Genomic DNA, 22749 nt, shown 5'->3' on the forward strand with positions numbered 1-22749 from the left:
ACGCACATCTGTGTAGCTGAGAGTTGGGTGTCACGCTAAGGCACATCTGTGTAGCTGGGAGTTAGGTGTCACGCTAAGGCACATCTGTATAGCTGGGAGTTGGGTGTCACGCTAAGGCACATCTGTGTAGCTGGCAGTTGGGTGTCATGCTAAGGCACATCTGTGTAGCTGGGAGTTAGGTGTCAAGCTAAGGCACATCTGTGTAGCTGGGAGTTGGGTGTCACGTAAGGCACATCTGTGTAGCTAGGAGTTGGGTGTCACGCTAAGGCGCATCTGTGTAGCTGGGAGTTGGGTGTCACGCTAAGGCACATATGTGTAGCTGGGAGTTGGGTGTCACGCTAAGGCACATCTGTGTAGCTGGGAGCTGGGTGTCACGCTAAGCCACATCTGTGTAGCTGGGAGTTGGGTGTCACGCTAAGGCACATCTGTGCAGCTGGGAGTTGGGTGTCATACTAAGACACATCTGTGTAGCTGGGAGTTGGGTGTCACGCTAAGGCACATCTGTGTAGCTGGGAGTTAGGTGTCATACCAAGGCACATCTGTGTAGCTGGGAGTTGGGTGTCATGCTAAGGCACATCTGTGTAGCTGGGAGTTGGGTGTCACGCTAAGGCACATCTGTGTAGCTGGGAGCTGGGTGTCACGCTAAGGCACATCTGTGTAGCTGGGAGTTGGGTGTCACGCTAAGGCACATCTGTGTAGCTGGGAGCTGGGTGTCACGCTAAGGCACATCTGTGTAGCTGGGAGTTGGGTGTCACGCTAAGGCACATCTGTGCAGCTGGGAGTTGGGTGTCATACTAAGACAGACACATCTGTGTAGCTGGGAGTTGGGTGTCACGCTAAGGCACATCTGTGTAGCTGGGAGTTAGGTGTCATACCAAGGCACATCTGCGTAGCTAGGAGTTGGGTGTCATGCTAAGGCAAATCTGTGTAGCTGGGAGTTGGGTGTCACGATAAGGCACATCTGTGTAGCTGGGAGTTGGGTGTCACGCTAATGCACATCTGTGTAGCTGGGAGTTGGGTGTCATACTAAGGCACATCTGTGTAGCTGGGAGTTGGGTGTCATGCTAAGTCTCATCTGTGTAGCTGGGAGTTGGGTGTCACGCACATCTGTGTAGCTGGGAGTTGGGTGTCACGCTAAGGCACATCTGTGTAGCTGGGAGTTAGGTGTCATGCTAAGGCACATCTGTATAGCTGGGAGTTGGGTTTCACGCTAAGGCACATCTGTGTAGCTGGGAGTTGGGTGTCATGCTAAGTCACATCTGTGTAGCTGGGAGTTGGGTGTCATGCTAAGGCACATCTGTGTAGCTGGGAGTTGGGTGTCATGCTAAGGCACATCTGTGTAGCTGGGAGTTGGGTGTCATACTAAGGCACATCTGTGTAGCTGGGAGTTGGGTGCCACGCTAAGGCACATCTGTGTAGCTGGGAGTTGGGTGTCATGCTAAGGCACAACTGTGTAGCTGGGAGTTGGGTGTCATGCTAAGGCACATCTGTGTAGCTGGGAATTGGGTGTCACGCTAAGGCACATCTGTGTAGCTGGGAGTTGGGTGTCACGCTAAGGCACATCTGTGTAGCTGGGAGTTGGGTGTCATTCTAAGGCACATCTGTGTAGCTGGGAGTTGGATGTCATGCTAAGGCACATCTGTGTAGCTGGGAGTTAGGTGTCATACCAAGGCACATCTGTGTAGCTGGGAGTTGGGTGTCATGCTAAGGCACATCTGTGTAGCTGGGAGTTGGGTGTCACGCTAAGGCACATCTGTGTAGCTGGGAGCTGGGTGTCACGCTAAGGCACATCTGTGTAGCTGGGAGTTGGGTGTCACGCTAAGGCACATCTGTGTAGCTGGGAGCTGGGTGTCACGCTAAGGCACATCTGTGTAGCTGGGAGTTGGGTGTCACGCTAAGGCACATCTGTGCAGCTGGGAGTTGGGTGTCATACTAAGACAGACACATCTGTGTAGCTGGGAGTTGGGTGTCACGCTAAGGCACATCTGTGTAGCTGGGAGTTAGGTGTCATACCAAGGCACATCTGCGTAGCTAGGAGTTGGGTGTCATGCTAAGGCAAATCTGTGTAGCTGGGAGTTGGGTGTCACGATAAGGCACATCTGTGTAGCTGGGAGTTGGGTGTCACGCTAATGCACATCTGTGTAGCTGGGAGTTGGGTGTCATACTAAGGCACATCTGTGTAGCTGGGAGTTGGGTGTCATGCTAAGGCACATCTGTGTAGCTGGGAGTTGGGTGTCATGCTAAGTCTCATCTGTGTAGCTGGGAGTTGGGTGTCACGCACATCTGTGTAGCTGGGAGTTGGGTGTCACGCTAAGGCACATCTGTGTAGCTGGGAGTTAGGTGTCATGCTAAGGCACATCTGTATAGCTGGGAGTTGGGTTTCACGCTAAGGCACATCTGTGTAGCTGGGAGTTGGGTGTCATGCTAAGTCACATCTGTGTAGCTGGGAGTTGGGTGTCATGCTAAGGCACATCTGTGTAGCTGGGAGTTGGGTGTCATGCTAAGGCACATCTGTGTAGCTGGGAGTTGGGTGTCATACTAAGGCACATCTGTGTAGCTGGGAGTTGGGTGCCACGCTAAGGCACATCTGTGTAGCTGGGAGTTGGGTGTCATGCTAAGGCACAACTGTGTAGCTGGGAGTTGGGTGTCATGCTAAGGCACATCTGTGTAGCTGGGAATTGGGTGTCACGCTAAGGCACATCTGTGTAGCTGGGAGTTGGGTGTCACGCTAAGGCACATCTGTGTAGCTGGGAGTTGGGTGTCATTCTAAGGCACATCTGTGTAGCTGGGAGTTGGATGTCATGCTAAGGCACATCTGTGTAGCTGGGAGTTGGGTGTCACGCACATCTGTGTAGCCGGGAGTTGGGTGTCACGCTAAGGCACATCTATGTAGCTGGGAATTGGGTGTCACGCTAAGGCACATCTGTGTAGCTGGGAGTTGGGTGTCATACTAAGGCACATCTGTGTAGCTGGGAGTTGGGTGTCATGCTAAGGCACATCTGTGTAGCTGAGAGTTGGGTGTAACTTTAGGGCACATCTGTGTAGCTGGGAGTTGGGTGTCATGCTAAGGCACATCTGTGTAGCTGGGAGTTGGATGTCATGCTAAGGCACATCTGTGTAGCTGGGAGTTGGGTGTCACACACATCTGTGTAGCTGGGAGTTGGGTGTCACGCTAAGGCACATCTATGTAGCTGGGAGTTGGGTGTCACGCTAAGGCACATCTGTGTAGCTGGGAGTTGGGTGTCATATTAAGGCACATCTGTGTAGCTGGGAGTTGGGTGTCATGCTAAGGCACATCTGTGTAGCTGAGAGTTGGGTGTAACTTTAGGGCACATCTGTGTAGCTGGGAGTTGGGTGTCACGCTAAGGCACATCTGTGTAGCTGGGATTAGGGTGTCACTCTAGGGCACATCTGTGTAGCTGGGAGTTGGGTGTCACGCTAAGGCACATCTGTGTAGCTGGGAGTTGGGTGTCACGCTAAGGCACATCTGTGCAGCAGGGAGCAGGGCTGCCAAGAAATTCCTGTGCCCCGGTACAACAACTTTTCGGGGCCCCCTGCGACTCCTGGAGGGGGTGTGACCACAGCAAACAGGAGACATGGCAACACCTCTTTGGGAGAGTGTCTAGCACATGAGAAGCACCCACTCACAGGAGCATGGTATGCCTCCCAGCTAGGGCAGTAGAGAGCCTGGCTGGGCCCAGAAACTTTTTAGGGGTCATGAGCTAATCAAAGTAGACGTGGGCCTGGGCCCCCCACTGGGTCCCTCCTTCAGACCTGGGCCCAGGTAATTTGTCCCCTTCCCCCCCCTCACGGCGCAACTGGCTGGGAGTTGGGTGTCATGCTAAGGCACATCTCTGTAGCTGGGAGTTGGGTGTCATACTAAGGCACATCTGTGCAGCTGGGAGTTGGGAGTCATGCTAAGGCACATCTGTGTAGCTGGGAGTTGGGTGTCACGCTAAGGCACATCTGTGTAGCTGGGAGTTGGGTGTCACGCTAAGGCACATCTGTGTAGCTGGGAGTTGGGTGTCATGCACATCTGTGTAGCTGGGAGTTGGGTGTCACGATAAGGCACATCTGTGTAGCTGGGAGTTAGGTGTCACTCTAGGGCACATCTGTGTAGCTGGGAGTTGGGTGTCATACTAAGGCACATCTGTGTAGCTGGCAGTTGGGTGTCACGCTAAGGCACATCTGTGTAGCTGGGAGTGGGGTGTCACGCCAAGGCACATCTGTGTAGCTGGGAGTTGGGTGTCATACTAAGGCACATCTGTGTAGCTGGGAGTTGGGTGTCACGCTAAGGCACATCTGTGTAGCTGGGAGTTGGGTGTCACGCTAAGGCACATCTGTGTAGCTGGGAGCTGGGTGTCACGCTAAGGCACATCTGTGTAGCTGGGAGTTCGGTGTCACGCTAAGGCACATCTGTGTAGCTGGGAGTTGGGTGTCATACTAAGGCACATCTGTGTAGCTGGGAGTTGGGTGTCACGCTAAGGCACATCTGTGTAGCTGGGAGTTGGGTGTCACGCTAAGGCACATCTGTGTAGCTGGGAGCTGGGTGTCACGCTAAGGCACATCTGTGTAGCTGGGAGTTCGGTGTCACGCTAAGGCACATCTGTGCAGCTGGGAGTTGGGTGTCATACTAAGACACATCTGTGTAGCTGGGAGTTGGGTGTCATGCTAAGGCACATCTGTGTAGCTGGGAGTTGGGTGTCATACTAAGGCACATCTGTGTAGCTGGCAGTTGGGTGTCACGCTAAGGCACATCTGTGTAGCTGGGAGTGGGGTGTCACGCCAAGGCACATCTGTGTAGCTGAGAGTTGGGTGTCATACTATGGCACATCTGTGTAGCTGGGAGTTGGGTGTCACGCTAAGGCACATCTGTGTAGCTGGGAGTTGGGTGTCACGCTAAGGCACATCTGTGTAGCTGGGAGTTGGGTGTCATGCTAAGTCACATTTGTGTAGCTGGGAGTTGGGTGTCACGCACATCTGTGTAGCTGGGAGTTGGGTGTCACGCTAAGGCACATCTGTGTAGCTGGGAGTTGGGTGTCACGCACATCTGTGTAGCTGGGAGTTGGGTGTCACGATAAGGCACATCTGTGTAGCTGGGAGTTAGGTGTCACTCTAGGGCACATCTGTGTAGCTGGGAGTTGGGTGTCATACTAAGGCACATCTGTGTAGCTGGGAGCTGGGTGTCACGCTAAGGCACATCTGTGTAGCTGGGAGTTCGGTGTCACGCTAAGGCACATCTGTGTAGTTGGGAGTTGGGTGTCATACTAAGGCACATCTGTGTAGCTGGGAGTTGGGTGTCACGCTAAGGCACATCTGTGTAGCTGGGAGTTGGGTGTCACGCTAAGGCACATCTGTGTAGCTGGGAGCTGGGTGTCACGCTAAGGCACATCTGTGTAGCTGGGAGTTGGGTGTCACGCTAAGGCACATCTGTGCAGCTGGGAGTTGGGTGTCATACTAAGACACATCTGTGTAGCTGGGAGTTGGGTGTCACGCTAAGGCACATCTGTGTAGCTGGGAGTTGGGTGTCATACCAAGGCACATCTATGTAGCTGGGAGTTGGGTGTCATGCTAAGGCACATCTGTGTAGCTGGGAGTTGGGTGTCACGCTAAGGCACATCTGTGTAGGTGGGAGTTGGGTGTCACGCTAAGGTACATCAGTGTAGCTGGGAGTTGGGTGTCATACTAAGGCACATCTGTGTAGCTGGGAGTTGGGTGTCATGCTAAGGCAGATCTGTGTAGCTGGGAGTTGGGTGTCATGCTAAGTCACATCTGTGTAGCTGGGAGTTGGGTGTCACGCTAAGGCACATCTGTGTAGCTGGGAGTTGGGAGTCATGCTAAGGCACATCTGTGTAGCTGGGAGTTGGGAGTCACGCTAAGGCACATCTGTGTAGCTGGGAGTTGGGTGTCACGCACATCTGTGTAGCTGGGAGTTGGGTGTCACGATAAGGCACATCTGTGTAGCTGGGAGTTGGGTGTCACGCACATCTGTGTAGCTGGGAGTTGGGTGTCACGATAAGGCACATCTGTGTAGCTGGGAGTTAGGTGTCACTCTAGGGCACATCTGTGTAGCTGGGAGTTGGGTGTCATACTAAGGCACATCTGTGTAGCTGGGAGTTGGGTGTCATACTAAGGCACATCTGTGTAGCTGGGAGTTGGGTGTCACGCTAAGGCACATCTGTGTAGCTGGGAGTTGGGTGTCACGCTAAGGCACATCTGTGTAGCTGGGAGCTGGGTGTCACGCTAAGGCACATCTGTGTAGCTGGGAGTTGGGTGTCACGCTAAGGCACATCTGTGCAGCTGGCAGTTGGGTGTCATACTAAGACACATCTGTGTAGCTGGGAGTTGGGTGTCATGCTAAGGCACATCTGTGTAGCTGGGAGTTGGGTGTCATACTAAGGCACATCTGTGTAGCTGGCAGTTGGGTGTCACGCTAAGGCACATCTGTGTAGCTGGGAGTGGGGTGTCACGCCAAGGCACATCTGTGTAGCTGGGAGTTGGGTTTCATACTAAGGCACATCTGTGTAGCTGGGAGTTGGATGTCACGCTAAGGCACATCTGTGTAGCTGGGAGTTGGGTGTCACGCTAAGGCACATCTGTGTAGCAGGGAGCTGGGTGTCACGCTAAGGCACATCTGTGTAGCTGGGAGTTGGGTGTCACGCTAAGGCACATCTGTGCAGCTGGGAGTTGGGTGTCATACTAAGACACATCTGTGTAGCTGGGAGTTGGGTGTCACGCTAAGGCACATCTGTGTAGCTGGGAGTTGGGTGTCATGCTAAGGCACATCTGTGTAGCTGGGAGTTGGGTGTCACGCTAAGGCACATCTGTGTAGGTGGGAGTTGGGTGTCACGCTAAGGTACATCTGTGTAGCTGGGAGTTGGGTGTCATACTAAGGCACATCTGTGTAGCTGGGAGTTGGGTGTCATGCTAAGGCACATCTGTGTAGCTGGGAGTTGGGTGTCATGCTAAGTCACATCTGTGTAGCTGGGAGTTGGGTGTCACGCACATCTGTGTAGCTGGGAGTTGGGTGTCACGCTAAGGCACATCTGTGTAGCTGGGAGTTAGGTGTCATGCTAAGGCACATCTGTATAGCTGGGAGTTGGGTTTCACGCTAAGGCACATCTGTGTTGCTGGGAGTTGGGTGTCATGCTAAGTCACATCTGTGTAGCTGGGAGTTGGGTGTCATGCTAAGGCACATCTGTGTAGCTGGGAGTTGGGTGCCATGCTAAGGCACAGCTGTGTAGCTGGGAGTTAGGTGTCACGCTAAGGCACATCTGTGTAGCTGGGAGTTGGGTGTCATGCTAAGGCACATCTGTGTAGCTGGGAGTTGGGTGTCATACTAAGGCACATCTGTGTAGCTGGGAGTTGGGTGTCATACTAAGGCACATCTGTGTAGCTGGGAGTTGGGTGTCACGCTAAGGCACATCTGTGTAGCTGGGAGTTGGGTGTCACGCTAAGGCACATCTGTGTAGCTGGGAGTTGGGTGTAACGCTAAGGCACATCTGTGTAGCTGGGAGTTAAGTGTCACACTAAGGCACATCTTTGTAGCTGGGAGTTGGTGTTACAACTTCATGCACTTTAACCAAAAACATTACGCAAAGTATTCAGTTTAATAAATTTAGCACATCTGCGATCAGATCTAAATTACCCCCCTTGTGTTAGTAGTATTTCATACTTACAATAAGATCGTAGAACTTCTCTCCCATTGCCTCTTCATAAAACTGTTGGTGTCTGATGTATTCAGGGCTTTTCCTCTGTATGTTCCGCTGTTTGCTAACCAGGCTCTCCGTTACCAGCACAGACATTTCTTTGCCTTTTTTGTTGGATTGGGTGGCCAAGAATTTCTTGATATTGCTTACAGTGAGTAGGTCATTGACAACCTGGTAAAATACAGGGTAACACAATAAAATATATTTGTCATACCTATACACAAATTAATAAACATTTTCCCAATCATCAATGCCAGAATGTTCTAACAGAAAAATACTGTGCTTTAAAAAGAAAAATAGGATTTTAATACCTACCGGTAAATCCTTTTCTCTTAGTCCGTAGAGGATGCTGGGGTCGCTTCAAGAACCATGGGGTATAGATGGGATCCGCAGGAGACATGGGCACTTTAAGACTTTCAAAAAGGTGTGAACTGGCTCCTCCCTCTATGCCCCTCCCCCAGACTCCAGTTATAGGAACTGTGCCCAGGGAGACTGACATTTCGAGGAAAAGGATTTATTGTTAAACTAAGGTGAGATACATACCAGCTCACACCTCAAGCACGCCGTACAACATGGCATTAACACAACGCAAGTCAACGGCATGAACAACATCAGCAACAGGCTGACTATAAACGTAACACAACATGTGTGTAACCATAACCAATAACTGCAGATACAGTACGCACAGGGACGGGCGCCCAGCATCCTCTACAGACTAAGAGAAAAGGATTTACCGGTAGGTATTAAAATTTTATTTTCTCATACGTCCTAGAGGATGCCGGGGTACTTCAAGAACCATGGGGTTTATACCAAAGCTCTAGAACGGGCGGGAGAGTGCGGATGACTCTGCAGCACCGAATGACCAAACATGAGGTCCTCATCAGCCTGGGTATCAAACTTGTAGAACTTCGCAAAGGTGTTTGAAATCGACCAAGTAGCCGCTCGGCAAAGTTGTAATGCCGAGACTCCCCGGGCAGCCGCCCAGGACGAGCCCACCTTTCTGGTAGAATGGGCCTTCACCGATTTCGGTAACGGCAATCCAGCCGTAGAATGAGCCTGCTGAATCGTATGACAGATCCAGCGCACAATAGTCTGCTTGGAAGCAGGAGCCCCAATTTTGTTGTGAGCATACAGGACAAACAGAGCCTCCGTTTTCCTAAACTGAGCCGTTCTGGCCACATAAATTTTCAAAGCTCTGACTACGTCGAGAAACTTCGATTCCAGCAAGGCGTCAGTAGCCACTGGCACCACAATAGGTTGCTTCAAGTGGAACGACGAAACCACTTTTGGCAGAAACTGCTGACGAGTCCTCAACTCTGCTCTATCTTCATGGAAGATCAAATAAGGGCTTTTGTGAGACAAGGCCGCCAATTCAGACACCCGCCTTGCAGATGCCAAGGCCAACAGCATGACCACTTTCCAAGTAAGGAATTTCAACTCTACCTTTTGTAAAGGTTCAAACCAATGAGTTTGAAGGAATTGCAACACCACGTTAAGATCCCATGGTGCCACAGGGGGCACAAAGGGAGGTTGGATGTGCAACACGCCTTTCATGGAGGTCTGAACTTCTGGAAGGGAGGCCAATTGTTTTTGGAAGAAAGCCGATAAAGCTGAAATTTGAACTTTAATTGAGCCCAACTTTAGGCCCGCATCCACACCGGCTTGTAGAAAATGGAGAAAACGTCCTAACTGAAATTCTTCCGTAGGAGCCTTCTTGGATTCACACCAAGACACGTATTTTCTCCAAATACGGTGGTAATGTTTAGACGTTACTCCTTTCCTGGCTTGAATAAGAGTGGGGATGACTTCCTTGGGAATACCCTTTCGGGCTAGGATCCGGCGTTTAACCTCCAAGCCGTCAAACGAAGTTGCGGTAAGTCTTGGAACATGCACAGCCCCTGCTGTAACAGATCCTCCCTCAGAGGAAGAGGCCAGGGATCTGCTATGAGTAATTCCTGAAGATCTGGATACCAAGCCCTCCTTGGCCAGTCTGGAACAATGAGGATCGCTTGAACCTTTGTTCTTCTTATGATCTTTATCACTTTTGGAAAGAGTGGAAGCGGAGGAAACACGTACACCAACTGAAACACCCACGGTGTTACTAGGGCGTCCACTGCTATTGCTTGAGGGTCTCTCGACCTGGAACAATATCTCTGAAGTTTCTTGTTGATGCAAGACACAATCATGTCTATTTGAGGAATTCCCCAAAGACTTGTCACGTCTGCAAAGACCTCTTGATGAAGACCCTACTCTCCTGGATGGAGATCGTGTCTGCTGAGGAAGTCTGCTTCCCAGTTGTCCACTCCTGGAATGAAGATCGCTGACAGAGCGCTTGTATGCCTTTCCGCCCAACGGAGCACCTTTGTGGCCTCTGCCATTGCCGCTCTGCTCTTTGTTCCGCCCTGGCGGTTTATGTACGCTGCTGCTGTTATGTTGTCCGACTGAATCAAGACGAGCCGATTGCGTAGTAGATGTTCCGCTTGCAGAAGGCCGTTGTGAATGGCCCTTAACTCCAGAACGTTTATGTGTAGACAAATTTCCTGGCTTGACCATCTTCCCTGGAAGCTTTCCCCCTGCGTGACTGCTCCCCAGCCTCGGAGACTCGCATCCGTGGTCACTAAGATCCAGTCCTAGATCCCGAACCTGCGTCCCTCTAGGAGGTGAGAGCTGTGCAGCCACCACAGGAGTGAGATTCTGGTCTTGGAAGACAGGGTTATCCTTCGGTGCATGTGTAGATGGGACCCGAACCACTTGTCCAACAGGTCCCACTGAAACACTCTGGCATGGAATCTGCCAAACTGAATGGCCTCGTAGGCCGCCACCATCTTCCCCAGCAACCGAGTGCATTGATGGATCGATACTCTTGCTGGTTTCAGCTTTAGTTTGACCAGGTTCTGAATTTCCAGAGCCTTTTCCACTGGAAGAAAGACTCTCTGTAATTCTGTGTCCAGAGTCATTCCCAAAAACGACAGCCGTCTCGTCGGAACCAAATGGGATTTTGGCAAGTTTAGGAGCCAACCATGTTGCTGCAGAATTGTTAGGGAGAGCGTTAAGTTCTGCATTAATTTGTCCCTGGATCTCGCCTTTATCAGGAGATCGTCCAAGTACGGGATAATCGTAACTCCTTGTTTGCGTAGGAGAACCATCATTTCAGCCATTACTTTGGTGAAAACCCTCGGAGCCGTGGACAGACCAAACGGCAACGTCTGAAATTGGTAATGACAATCCTGAACTGCAAACCTCAGGTAAGACTGATGTGGAGGATAAATGGGAACATGTAAGTAGGCATCCTTTATGTCTACCAACACCATAAAATCCCGAACCTCCAGACTGGAGATCACTGCCCTGAGAGATTCCATCTTGAATTTGAATTTTTTTAGATAGAAATTGAGGGATTTGAGGTTCAGGATTGGTCTGACTGAGCCGTCTGGCATCGGGACCACGAACAGGCTCGAATAAAAGCTTCTCCCTGTTGTGACGGGGGAACCCTGACAATGACTTGATTGGGACACAATTTTTGTATTGCGGCGCATACCACCTCCCTGTCTGGAAGAGAAGCTGGTAAGGCCGATTTGAAAAATCGGTGAGGGGGAACGTCTTGAAACTCCAGTTTGTACCCCTGGGACACTATTTCTAAAACCCATGGGTCTAGGGCCGAACAAGCCCATAACTGACTGAAGAGCCTGAGACGTGCCCCCACCGGTGTGGACTCCCGCAGAGGAGCCCCAGCGTCATGCGGTGGACTTGGCAGAAGCCGGGGAGGACTTCTGCTCCTGGGAACTGGCCACGGCCGGTGATCGTTTACCTTTTCCCTTTCCTCTAGTAGCAAGGAAGGAAGACCCTCGGCCCTTTCTGTATTTATTGGGCCGAAAGGACTGCATCTGATAGTGGTGCGCTTTCTTTTGTGGTGCAGGCACATAAGGTAAAAATGATGACTTACCTGTGGTAGCCGTAGATACCAAATCATCGAGGCAGTTACCAAACAATACACCACCCTTATACGGTAGAGACTCCATAGCTTTCTTTGAGTCAGCATCAGCATTCCATTGATGAATCCACAATGCTCTCCTAGCTGAGATTGCCATGGCATTGGCCCGTGATCCCAAGAGGCCAATATCTCTCGCAGCTAGGTAGACTGCAGCGTCCCTGATATGACCTAGTGTCAAAAGAATGCTATCCCTATCCAGGGTATCCATTTCAGATGACAAGTTATCTGCCCATTTTTCGATAGCACTACTCACCCACGCAGATGCAATGGCTGGTCTGAGTAGCGTACCGTGGTGACATAAATGGATTTAAATGTATTTTCCTGTCTACTATCCGCAGGATCATTTAGGGCTGCCGTGTCAGGGGACGGAAGAGCCACCTTTTTGGACAGCCATGACAGAGCTTTGTCCACAACGGGGGGTGACTCCCATTTTTCCCTATCCCCAGAGGGAAACGGATACGCCACTACAATCCTTTTGGGAATCTGAAACTTTTTGTCAGGATTTTCCCAAACCTTTTCACAAAGCGTGTTCAGTTCATGAGAGGGAGGAAATGTTACCTCAGGTTTCTTCCCTTTATACATATAGACCCTAGTATCAGGAACAGTAGGGTCCTCAGTGATATGTAATACATCTTTTATAGCCACAATCATGTACTGAATGCTCTTTGCCAGTTTTGGATCTAATCTGGCATCACTATAGTCGACACTTGAGTCAGCGTCCGTGTTGGTATCCGTGTCTGCCAGCTGGGCAAATGAACGTTTTTGTGACCCCGAGGGAATCTGGACTTGAAACAGCACATCCTCTACGGATTTCTTCCAAGCCTGTGGTTATCAGAGCCACATTAGCATTCAAAGCACTCAAAACATTCACCCAATCCTGTGTCGGCGGTGCCGACAGGTTCACTCTCACAGCCGTTTGTGTCCCTAACATAGTCTCCTCCTGGGAAAAGCACTCCGCCTCAGACATGCCGACACACGTGCACCCACCACACGAACACACAAATAGGGGACAGACCCACAGTAAAGCCTGTCTGAGAGATACAGAGGGAGTTATTGCCAGCTCACACCCCAGCGCCCAATCCCGGTCTGAAAACACCACAGAAAATGTCCCAGACCTGCAGCGCTTTTATAAGTTACATATAATGCACCAATATAACTGTGCCCCCCCCATTTTGCACCCTGTTACTTGTACAACAGTGTGAGGAAGGACCAGCCTTTGCAGCCTTGTGTAGAGAAAATGGCGCCAGGCTGTGTGCTGTGAGGGCTAAGCCCCGCCCCCGTAATGGCACGCTTCAGACCCGCTCTTTTTAAAAAAAAATGTATACTGGCGGGGGTCCGGACAGTGCCCTGGCACTTAGTCCGCTCTTGCCAGGTAGTTATTGAGGCTAAACTGCTGCCAAGGGCGCCCCCACCGCGCCCTACACCCTGTAGTGCCGCTGTGTGTGGGAGCATGGCGCGCAGCGTGCGATCGCTGTGCGGTACCTCAAAGCCGTCACTGAAGTCTTCTGATCTTCTTCTACTCACCTGTCTTCTGACTTCTGGCTCTGCAAGGGGGGTGACGGCGGGCTCTAGGAGCGAGCATCTAGGTGTACCTAGCGATCAGACCCTCAGGAACTAATGGTGTCCTGTAGCCAAAGAAGCAGAGCCTTTAAACTCACAGAAGTAGGTGTGACCTCTCTCCCCTAAGTCCCACGAAGCAGGGAGACTGTTGCCAGAAGTTCTCCCTGAACATAAAAAACCTAACAAAGTCTTTTCAGAGAAACTCAGTAGAGCTCCTCAGAGTGCATCCAGTCTGCCTGAGCACAGATTCTAAACTGGAGTCTGGAGGAGGGGCATAGAGAGAGGAGCCAGTTCCCACCCCTTTGAAAGTCTTAAAGTGCCCATGTCTCCTGCAGATCCCGTCTATTCCCCATGGTTCTTGAAGTGACCCCAGCATCCTCTAGGACATATGAGAAAAAAAAGTTTATTTTCTAATACCACTAGATATAAGTGTATTATTACATCTACATGAGCCAACGTTCATTTAAATGCAACCATATACCAAATAACGAGTTTTATGGTAAGAACTTAACCTTGTTAAAACTCTTTGGGGTATATTTACTAAGGTCCCGATTTTGACCGAGATGGTGTTTTTTCTTCAAAGTGTCATCTCGGGAATTTACTAAACTCAAATCACGGCAGTGATGAGGGCATTCGTATTTTTTTGGAAGTCCAAGTAAAAAAATACGAATGAATACACTATCGGTCAAATACGCCTATAATTTGGTAGAACTTGGTCATTTACTAAAAAGTGTAATTCACAAACACTGCCGACAATAGCCAAACACTGCCGTGAAAAAATAGCAATCGTGAAAAAGTGCTAAAATAAAACAGACCTGCTTTTTTTTTACCGTGTTCTGATAGGCATGCACGGATCCATGAGATCCGTGCATGTTTATCAGTGGGAAGGGGTGGGAAAGTGTTAAATTTGCCCCAAAAAAATGCGTAGGGTCCCCCCTCCTAAGCAAAACCAGCCTCGGGCTCATTGAGCCGGTCCTGGTTGAAAAAATATGGGGGGGAAATTGACCGGGGATCCCCCATATTTAATCAACCAGCACCGGGCTCTGCGCCTGGTCCTGGTTCCAAAAATACGGGGGACAAAAAGCGTAGGGGTCCCCCGTATTTCTGAAACCAGCACCGGGCTCCACTAGCCAGATACATAATGCCACAGCCGGGGGACACTTTTATATTGGTCCCTGCGGCCCTGGCATTACATACCCAACTAGTCACCCCTGGCCGGGGTACCCTGGAGGAGTGGGGGCCCCTTCAATCAAGGGGTCCCCCCCTCCAGCCGACCAAGGGCCAGGGGTGAAGCCCGAGGCTGTCCCCCCCATCCAAAGGCGGCGGATGGGGGGCTGATAGCCTTTTTTTTTAAATTTGAATATTGTTTTTAGTAGCAGTACTACAAGTCCCAGCAAGCCTCCCCCGCAAGCTGGTACTTGGAGAACCACAAGTACCAGCATGCGGTGGAAAACCGGGCCCGCTGGTACCTGTAGTACTACTACTAAAAAAATACCCCAATAAAAACAGAAGACACACACCTTGAAAGTAAAAGTTTAATTCATACATCCACACCTCCAAACATACATACTTACCTATGTTCACACGAGGGTCGGTCCTCTTCTCCATGTAGAATCCATGGGGTACCTGTTGGAAAAATTATACTCACATAATCCAGTGTAGATCGGTCCTCTTCTGTTCTATTTGTAATCCACGTACTTTGCAAAATAAAAAAACGGACACCCGACCACGCACTGAAAGGGGCCCCATGTTTTCAAATGGGACCCCTTTCCCCGACTGCCAGGAACCCCCCCTGACTTCTGTCTAAGAGGGTTCCTTCAGCCAATCAGGGAGCGCCACGTCGTGGCACCCTCCTGATTGGCTGTGTGCTCCTGTAGTGTCTGTCAGGCAGCACACGGCAGTGATACAATGTAGCGCCTATGCGCTCCATTGTAACCAATGGTGGGAACTTTGTGGTCAGCGGTTGACCGAAAGTAACCTCACCCTATGTTTGGAGGTGTGGATGTATGAATTAAACTTTTACTTTCAAGGTGTGTGTCTTCTGTTTTTATTGGGGTATTTTTTTAGTAGTAGTACTACAGGTACCAGCGTGCCTGGTTTTCCACCGCATGCTGGTACTTGTGGTTCTCCAAGTACCAGCATGCGGGGGAGGCTTGCTTGGACTTGTAGTACTGCTACTAAAAACAATATTCAAATTTTGACAAAAAGGCTATCAGCCCCCCATCCGCCGCCCTTGGATGGGGGGGACAGCCTCGGGCTTCACCCCTGGCCCTTGGGTGGCTGGAGGGGGGGGACCCCTTGATTGAAGGAGCCCCCACTCCTCCAGGGTACCCCGGCCAGGGGTGACTAGTTGGGTATGTAATGCCAGGGCCGCAGGGACCAATATAAAAGTGTCCCCCAGCTGTGGCATTATGTATCTGGCTAGTGGAGCCCGGTGCTGGTTTCAGAAATACGGGGGACCCCTACGCTTTTTGTCCCCCGTATTTTTGGAACCAGGACCAGGCGCAGAGCCCGGTGCTGGTTGATTAAATATGGGGGAACCCCGGTCAATTTTCCCCCCATATTTTTTCAACCAGGACCGGCTCAAAGAGCCCGAGGCTGGTTTTGCTTAGGAGGGGGGACCCCACGCATTTTTTTTTTTAAATTTTAACAATGTTTTATTTTTTACGAAAGGTGCACAATGAAGCCCAGCATGGATCTCACAGATCCGTCCGAGATTCATTGTGTCGGCAGTGTTTTACAATTCACTCACGTAAAACACTGCCAAAAAATACGAATGACATCGACATCGGTAAATACGAAAATGCAGAATACGACAGCTTAGTAAATTAGTCATAATAAATTCAAAAAGTTGCAATTTTACACTTTCGATGTCATTCGTGATTGAACTTTAACCTCATTCGGAAAAATACGAATTTTAGTAAATATACCCCTTTCTGCGAGGTACACTGGGCTCCACAAGTCTGAACAATGGGGTGTAGAGTAGGATCTTGATCCGAGGCACCAACAGGCTCAAAGCTTTGACTGTTCCCAGAATGCACAGCGCCGCCTCCTCTATAACCCCGCCTCCCAGCCCAGGAGCTCAGTTTAGTTAACCAGCCCAATGCAGTAGCAGGAAAAGAGACGACAACGGTTAGTAGCCACATACACCACACTCTCACGACAAGAGAAGTGTCAGCGGCTAATGCCATATCAACCCAAGGAAGCTAAGTGCGTCAGAGTGGGCGCCTTGTGGAGCCCAGTGTACCTCGCAGAAAGAGTTTTAACCAGAGTAAGTTCTTACAATAAAACTCGTTTTCTGCTGCGGGGTACACTGGGCTCCACAAGTCTGGACAATGGGGATGTCCTAAAGCAGTTCCTTATGGGAGGGGACGCACTGTAGCGGGCACAAGAACCCGGCGTCCAAAGTAAGCATCCTGGGAAGTAGCAGTATCAAAGGCACAGAATCTTATCAACGTGTTCCCGGAGGACCACGTAGCCGCCTTGCACAATTGGTCAAGGGTCGCACCACGTTGGGCCGCCCAAGAAGGTCCAACAGACCGAGTAGAATGGGCCGTAATGTGAACAGGAGCTGACAGACCAGCCTTCACATAAGCATGCGCAATCACCATTCTAATCCACCTGGCCAGGGTCTGCTTGTGAGCAGGCCAGCCACGTTTGTGAAATCCGAACAAAACAAAGAGAGAATCAGCCTTTCGAATAGAAGCAGTTCTCCTCACATAGAAACGGAGAGCCCGTACCACATCCAAAGACCGCTCTTTGGGAGACAAATCAGGAGAAACAAAAGCTGGAACCACAATCTCCTGATTAAGGTGGAACGGAGAAACCACCTTAGGTAAATATCCGGGACGAGTCCTAAGAACTGCCCGGTCACGGTGAAAAATCAGATATGGGGAACTACAAGACAAGGCACCCAAATCCGACACTCTTCTAGCAGAGGCAATAGCCAGCAAGAACACCACCTTAAGTGAAAGCCACTTAAGGTCAGCTGAACCAAGAGGTTCAAATGGAGGCTCCTGCAACGCCTCCAAAACCACCGACAAGTCCCAAGGAGCCACAGGCGGGACATAGGGAGGTTGGATACGCAACACACCCTGAGTGAAAGTATGAACATCAGGTAAAGTCGCAATTTTTCTCTGAAACCACACCGACAAGGCAGAAATAGGAACCTTGAGGGAGGCCAGATGCAGGCCTAAATCTAGGCCCTGCTGTAGAAATGCCAAAAGTTTGGCTGTACTAAACTTGGAAGCGTCATAATGGTTAGATGCGCACCAAACAAAGTAGGAATGCCAGACCCGATGGTAAATCCGAGCAGAGGCCGGTTTCCGGGCCCGCAACATAGTTTTAATGACCTCTTCAGAAAAACCCTTAGCTCTTAAGACGGAAGCTTCAAGAGCCACGCCGTCAAAGACAGCTGGGCTAGGTCCTGGTAGACACAGGGGCCCTGAACGAGGAGGTCTGGGCGTTGTGGAAGTAGAAGTGGACGCTCTGACGATAGGCCCTGCAGGTCTGAGAACCAGTGCCGTCTGGGCCACGCCGGAGCTATGAGAAGCAGATTTCCTTTTTCTTGCTTGAACTTCCGAATTACCCTGGGCAGGAGTGACACCAGAGGGAGCACGTACAGCAGCCGAAACCTCCACGGCACTGCCAGCGCATCCACGAATGCTGCTTGAGGATCCCTTGTCCTTGCTCCGAAGACCGGAACCTAGTGATTGTGTCGGACGCCATCAGATCCACATCTGGAAGACCCCACCTTTCCACGAGGAATTGAAACACTTCTGGATGGAGGCCCCACTCGCCGGCATGCACGTCCTGATGACTGAGAAAGTCCGCTTCCCAATTCAGGACTCCTGGAATGAATATTGCCGATATTGCCGGTAGATGGCGTTCTGCCCAACGTAGAATCAGTGAGGCGTCCTTCATTGCCAAACGGCTTAGAGTGCCGCCTTGATGATTTATGTGAGCCACTGTGGTGGCGTTGTCCGACTGTAATTGAACAGGACGGTTCTGAATCAAATGCTGGGCTAGGTTCAACGCATTGAAGACCGCCTGCAAGATTCCTCCTTGGTCCACCGACCCTGCAAGGAGTGCTGCTCCAGCACCGCGCCCCAACCTCTTAGACTGGCATCTGTCGTCAACAGGACCCAGTTGGATATCCAGAAGGGACGGCCTCTGCACAATTGTCGGTCCAGGAGCCACCACAGCAGCGACAGACGGACCTCCGGAGTCAAAGAGATCATGTGAGACCTGATCCGGTGAGGCAGGCCGTCCCACTTGGCTAGAATCAGCTTCTGGAGGGGGCGAGAATGGAATTGAGCATACTCCACCATCTCGAATGCTGACACCATGAGGCCCAGCACCTGCATTGCAGAATGTATCGACACTTGCGGACGAGAAAGGAAGCAACGAATCCTGTCCTGAAGTTTCAGGACTTTCTCCTGAGACAAGAACAACCTCTGGTTGTGAGTGTCCAACAGCGCTCCCAGATGCACCATGCTCTGAGCAGGGACCAGGGAGGATTTCTTCCAGTTGATGAGCCACCCGTGGGCTTGTAGAAACCGGACCGTCATATCCAGATGACGCAGGAGAAGATCTGGGGAATTTGCCAGGATTAACAAGTCGTCCAGATACGGCAGTATCCTGACCCCTTGCCGGCGGAGTACCACCGTCATAAACGCCATAACTTTGGTGAAGACTCACGGAGCCGTTGTTAAACCAAAAGGTAACGCCCGAAACTGGTAATGGAGGTTGCCAATAGCGAACCTCAGGTATTGTTGATGTGACACTGCTATAGGAATATGCAGGTAAGCATCCTGTATGTCCAGGGAGACCATGTAGTCCCCAGGTTCCAAGGCCAGAACTATAGAGTGAAGGGTTTCCATACGGAACTTGGAAACCTTCACAAATTTGTTCAGTGCCTTGAGGTTGAGAATGGGCCGGGAGGACCCATTCGGTTTCGGGACTAGAAACAGCGGAGAATAGTACCCCCGGCCCCTCTGAGCAAGAGGCACCTGTACTACAACTCCTGTATCCAGGAGGGTCTTTACCACCGAATGCAGAGTGTTTGCCTTTGTCTGGTCCGACGGGACATCTGTCTGTCAAAATCGATGAGGGGGTCGGTTTTTGAAGGCTATGGCGTAACCTCGAGTGACGACTTCCAGTACCCAGGCATCTGAAGTGGTCTTCAACCATTCCTGGGTATACCCTAGAAGCCGGCCCCCCACCCTGGGATCCCCCAGGGGGAGGCCCGCCCCGTCATGCGGCAGGCTTATCGGTCTTGGCTGCTGGCTGACAGGCAGCCCAGGCTCTTTTGGGCTTCGGCTTACCAGGTTTGGAAGCGCGGGCCTGCTTATGGTACGCCTGACCTTTTGCTTTACCTGAAGGACGAAAGAGGCGAAAGGACGTGCCTTTGGCCTTCGACACAGAAGGAGCTGTATTAGGCAGACAGGCAGTTTTGGCAGTAGCCAAGTCAGCCACTATCTTATTTAAGTCCTCCCCAAACAGAATATCCCCCTTGAAAGGGAGTACCTCCAGGGTTTTTCTAGAGTCCAGATCCACAGACCAGGATCTCAGCCACAATATCCTGCGAGCCAGGACTGACATAGTAGAGGCCTTGGCTGCTAGGATACCGGCATTAGAAGCTGCCTCTTTAATATAGCGAGAAGCTGTGACAATATATGACAAGCATTGTCTAGCATGGTCAGAGGAGATTTCAGCGTCTAACTCCAAGGCCCATGCTTCAATAGCCTCTGCCGTCCATGTAGCTGCAATAGTGGGCCTTTGTGCAGCACCGTGAGGGTGTAAATCGCTTTTAGACAACCCTCCACACGTTTATCCGTAGGCTCTTTTAGAGACGTGACGGTAGTGACAGGTAGAGCTGAGGAAACCACCATCCTAGCCACATGTGAGTCTACTGGAGGAGGCGTTTCCCAATTCTTAGACAGCTCTGGCGCGAGGGGATAGCGAGTCAGCATCTCCTTTTGAGGCACAAACTTCGTACCCGGGCTTTGCCAGGGTTCCTAATGTATATCCACTAGGTGGTCAGAGTGAGGTAAAACTTGTTTAATCACCTTCTGACGCTTGAACCTATCTGGTTTCTTAGGAGAAACGGATGGCTCGGGATCATCCGTAATCTGCAGAATTAACTTAAAGATCAGGAACATCCACATGTGAACTACCCTCCCCATCAGCCGTATCTGAGTCAGAACCTGTGGGGTCAGTGTATGTGCTGTCTTCATCAGACGAGGTGTCAGTGACAGCAGTGGATTGTGAGGAGACGAGCGCTCGCATAGAGGACCTCTTGGACTTAGGCGAGCGTTGGTCAGACTTTTTAGTAGTCAGGGACTGGTTCAACTTCTTTAATTGAGCAGATAAATCATCCGCCCACGGCGGGTTAGCTGCAGGGACCACATACGGTTGTACCGGCATTGGGGGTCCCATAGGGGGTGTTAGTTTATGAACTAGCATATGCAGAAGCGTGGAAAAAGCGGCCCACGGAGGGTCAGTATGTGCCTCCGTTGCCACAGTCCCACTGGGGGACAAGGAGCCCCCAGAACCAGAGCCCACAGCTGCTATATTCTCCCCATATGTGCCTGTGGCTTCAGCAACACCAGCAGTGTGTTACGCCCCAGAACCGTTACCCTCAGAAGCAGACATGATATAACTTGCAGTATGAGGTAACACAGTACAATTATTAGCAGCACTATATCCCTAAACCCAAACCCCTGCGCAGTGTAGTCAGTACCAGCAGAGATAAAGGAGAGATATGGTGACTAAATCACAGAGAAAAATACGTAATACAGTATATCTTTGTGAAAATACTATATAAAATAACACCTGACGAACCAAGCCCCCTCAGGTTATAGAATATAGGGATAGCAAGTTGATTGAAAGACACGAGATGGACACCACTCAGCTATCAATGCACACACAAATAGTCACAGTTTGTACAATGCAGAGGTTATTACAGACAATAATACTGCACTGGACTAGCTTACACAGCTATATAGTCAATAGATATAGCACTACACAGTAAGAAACTGGATGTATATCACAGGGTAATTGTACTATAAACCCCTGACTAAATGCACTCTTTCTTACGAACACTGACTAAAAAGGCATGTAGAATACCTAAGTGTCATGTAAAGTCACATCGCTGACAACCAGGCGGCTTTACATAGGAGGATTTGCCCAAGCAGTCCCAGGAACAGTGAGCTGAGGAGTAATGGCGCCGCAGACACTGACAGGGAGTGTGGAAAAGACAGAAATGCAGCTCCAGGGCGGGAACACTTGCTGGAAATGGTGCCCTGGGGCTGGGGGAGGGGCTTCAGGTCTAAGCCTTATCCCCCTTGCTGGCAAAACCACCGGGTACTGTGGGCGATATTAAAATCGGTTTTAAGAGAAAACCTGACCTGCGCCCATGCCCTGGTGATCTAGTGGGATCGACTGTATCCACAGTGTCCACCGCCAGCGTGCGCGGCCCACCTCCCACTGACCGCGCCGGATCGCGATAAAGAGCGAGTCCCGCGAGCGGGACCCACTTACCACCTTCCGAAGCGTGGCCACGCGATCCTGGAGAGCCCCAGCCGTGTGTGCCTAACGTAAAGTAAACCGGAGCCTCCGCTGTAGGTACCCGGCAACCAGGGCTCGGGAGTGTACAGCGCCGCTGGGGAGAGCTGGAGCTGCAGCAGAGAATGTCAGAAGACATTTACCCCTGCTGCTGCCCTTGAAGTCTTCACTTTTTACCTCCTAAAAAGCTTTTCTTAGGGCTGCCTGGAGCAGCCCCTCTGTTAAGTGCCTTCTTACTGCAGCACCAACTGACAAAACTGAGCTCCTGTGCTGGGAGGTGGGGTTATAGAGGAGGCGGTGCTGTGCATTCTGGGAACAGTCAAAGCTTTGAGCCTGTTGGTGCCTCGGATCAAGATCCTACTCTACACCCCATTGTCCAGACTTGTGGAGCCCAGTGTACCACGCAGCAGAAAACATATTACACAATATACATTCTGCTATATGCACATTGACACTGCAATAGATATGAATCAGTCCCAACTAGAGATGTGCACCGGAAATTTTTTGGGTTCTGTGTTTTGGTTTTGGGTTCGGTTCCGTGGCCGTGTTTTGGGTTCGAACGCGTTTTGGCAAAACCTCACCGAATTTTTTTTGTCGGATTCGGGTGTGTTTTGGATTCGGGTGTTTTTTTCAAAAAACCCTAAAAAACAGCTTAAATCATAGAATTTGGGGGTCATTTTGATCCCAAAGTATTATTAACCTCAATAACCATAATTTCCACTCATTTTCAGTCTATTCTGAACACCTCACACCTCACAATATTATTTTTAGTCCTAAAATTTGCACCGAGGTCGCTGGATGACTAAGCTCAGCGACCCAAGTGGCCGACACAAACACCTGGCCCATCTAGGAGTGGCACTGCAGTGTCACGCAGGATGGCCCTTCCAAAAAACACTCCCCAAACAGCACATGACGCAAAGAAAA

At 50.7% G+C, this 22749-nt stretch overlaps 1 protein-coding gene across 3 annotated transcripts in view; it reads right to left on the reverse strand.

Annotated features, from left to right (window-relative positions):
- The window catches only part of LOC135031779 (uncharacterized), a 935328-nt gene that overhangs the window by 40852 nt on the left and 871727 nt on the right, over positions 1–22749 (reverse strand). For all 3 annotated transcript variants that reach the window (XM_063954034.1, XM_063954035.1, XM_063954033.1), the window contains one exon: positions 7680–7880. In XM_063954034.1, coding sequence (XP_063810104.1) covers positions 7680–7880 — 201 coding nt within the window. The remainder of the gene's footprint in view (positions 1–7679; positions 7881–22749) is intronic.

This window comes from Pseudophryne corroboree, chromosome 2 (assembly GCF_028390025.1).
Source record: "Pseudophryne corroboree isolate aPseCor3 chromosome 2, aPseCor3.hap2, whole genome shotgun sequence".
In the NCBI taxonomy this organism is placed as follows: domain Eukaryota; kingdom Metazoa; phylum Chordata; class Amphibia; order Anura; family Myobatrachidae; genus Pseudophryne; species Pseudophryne corroboree.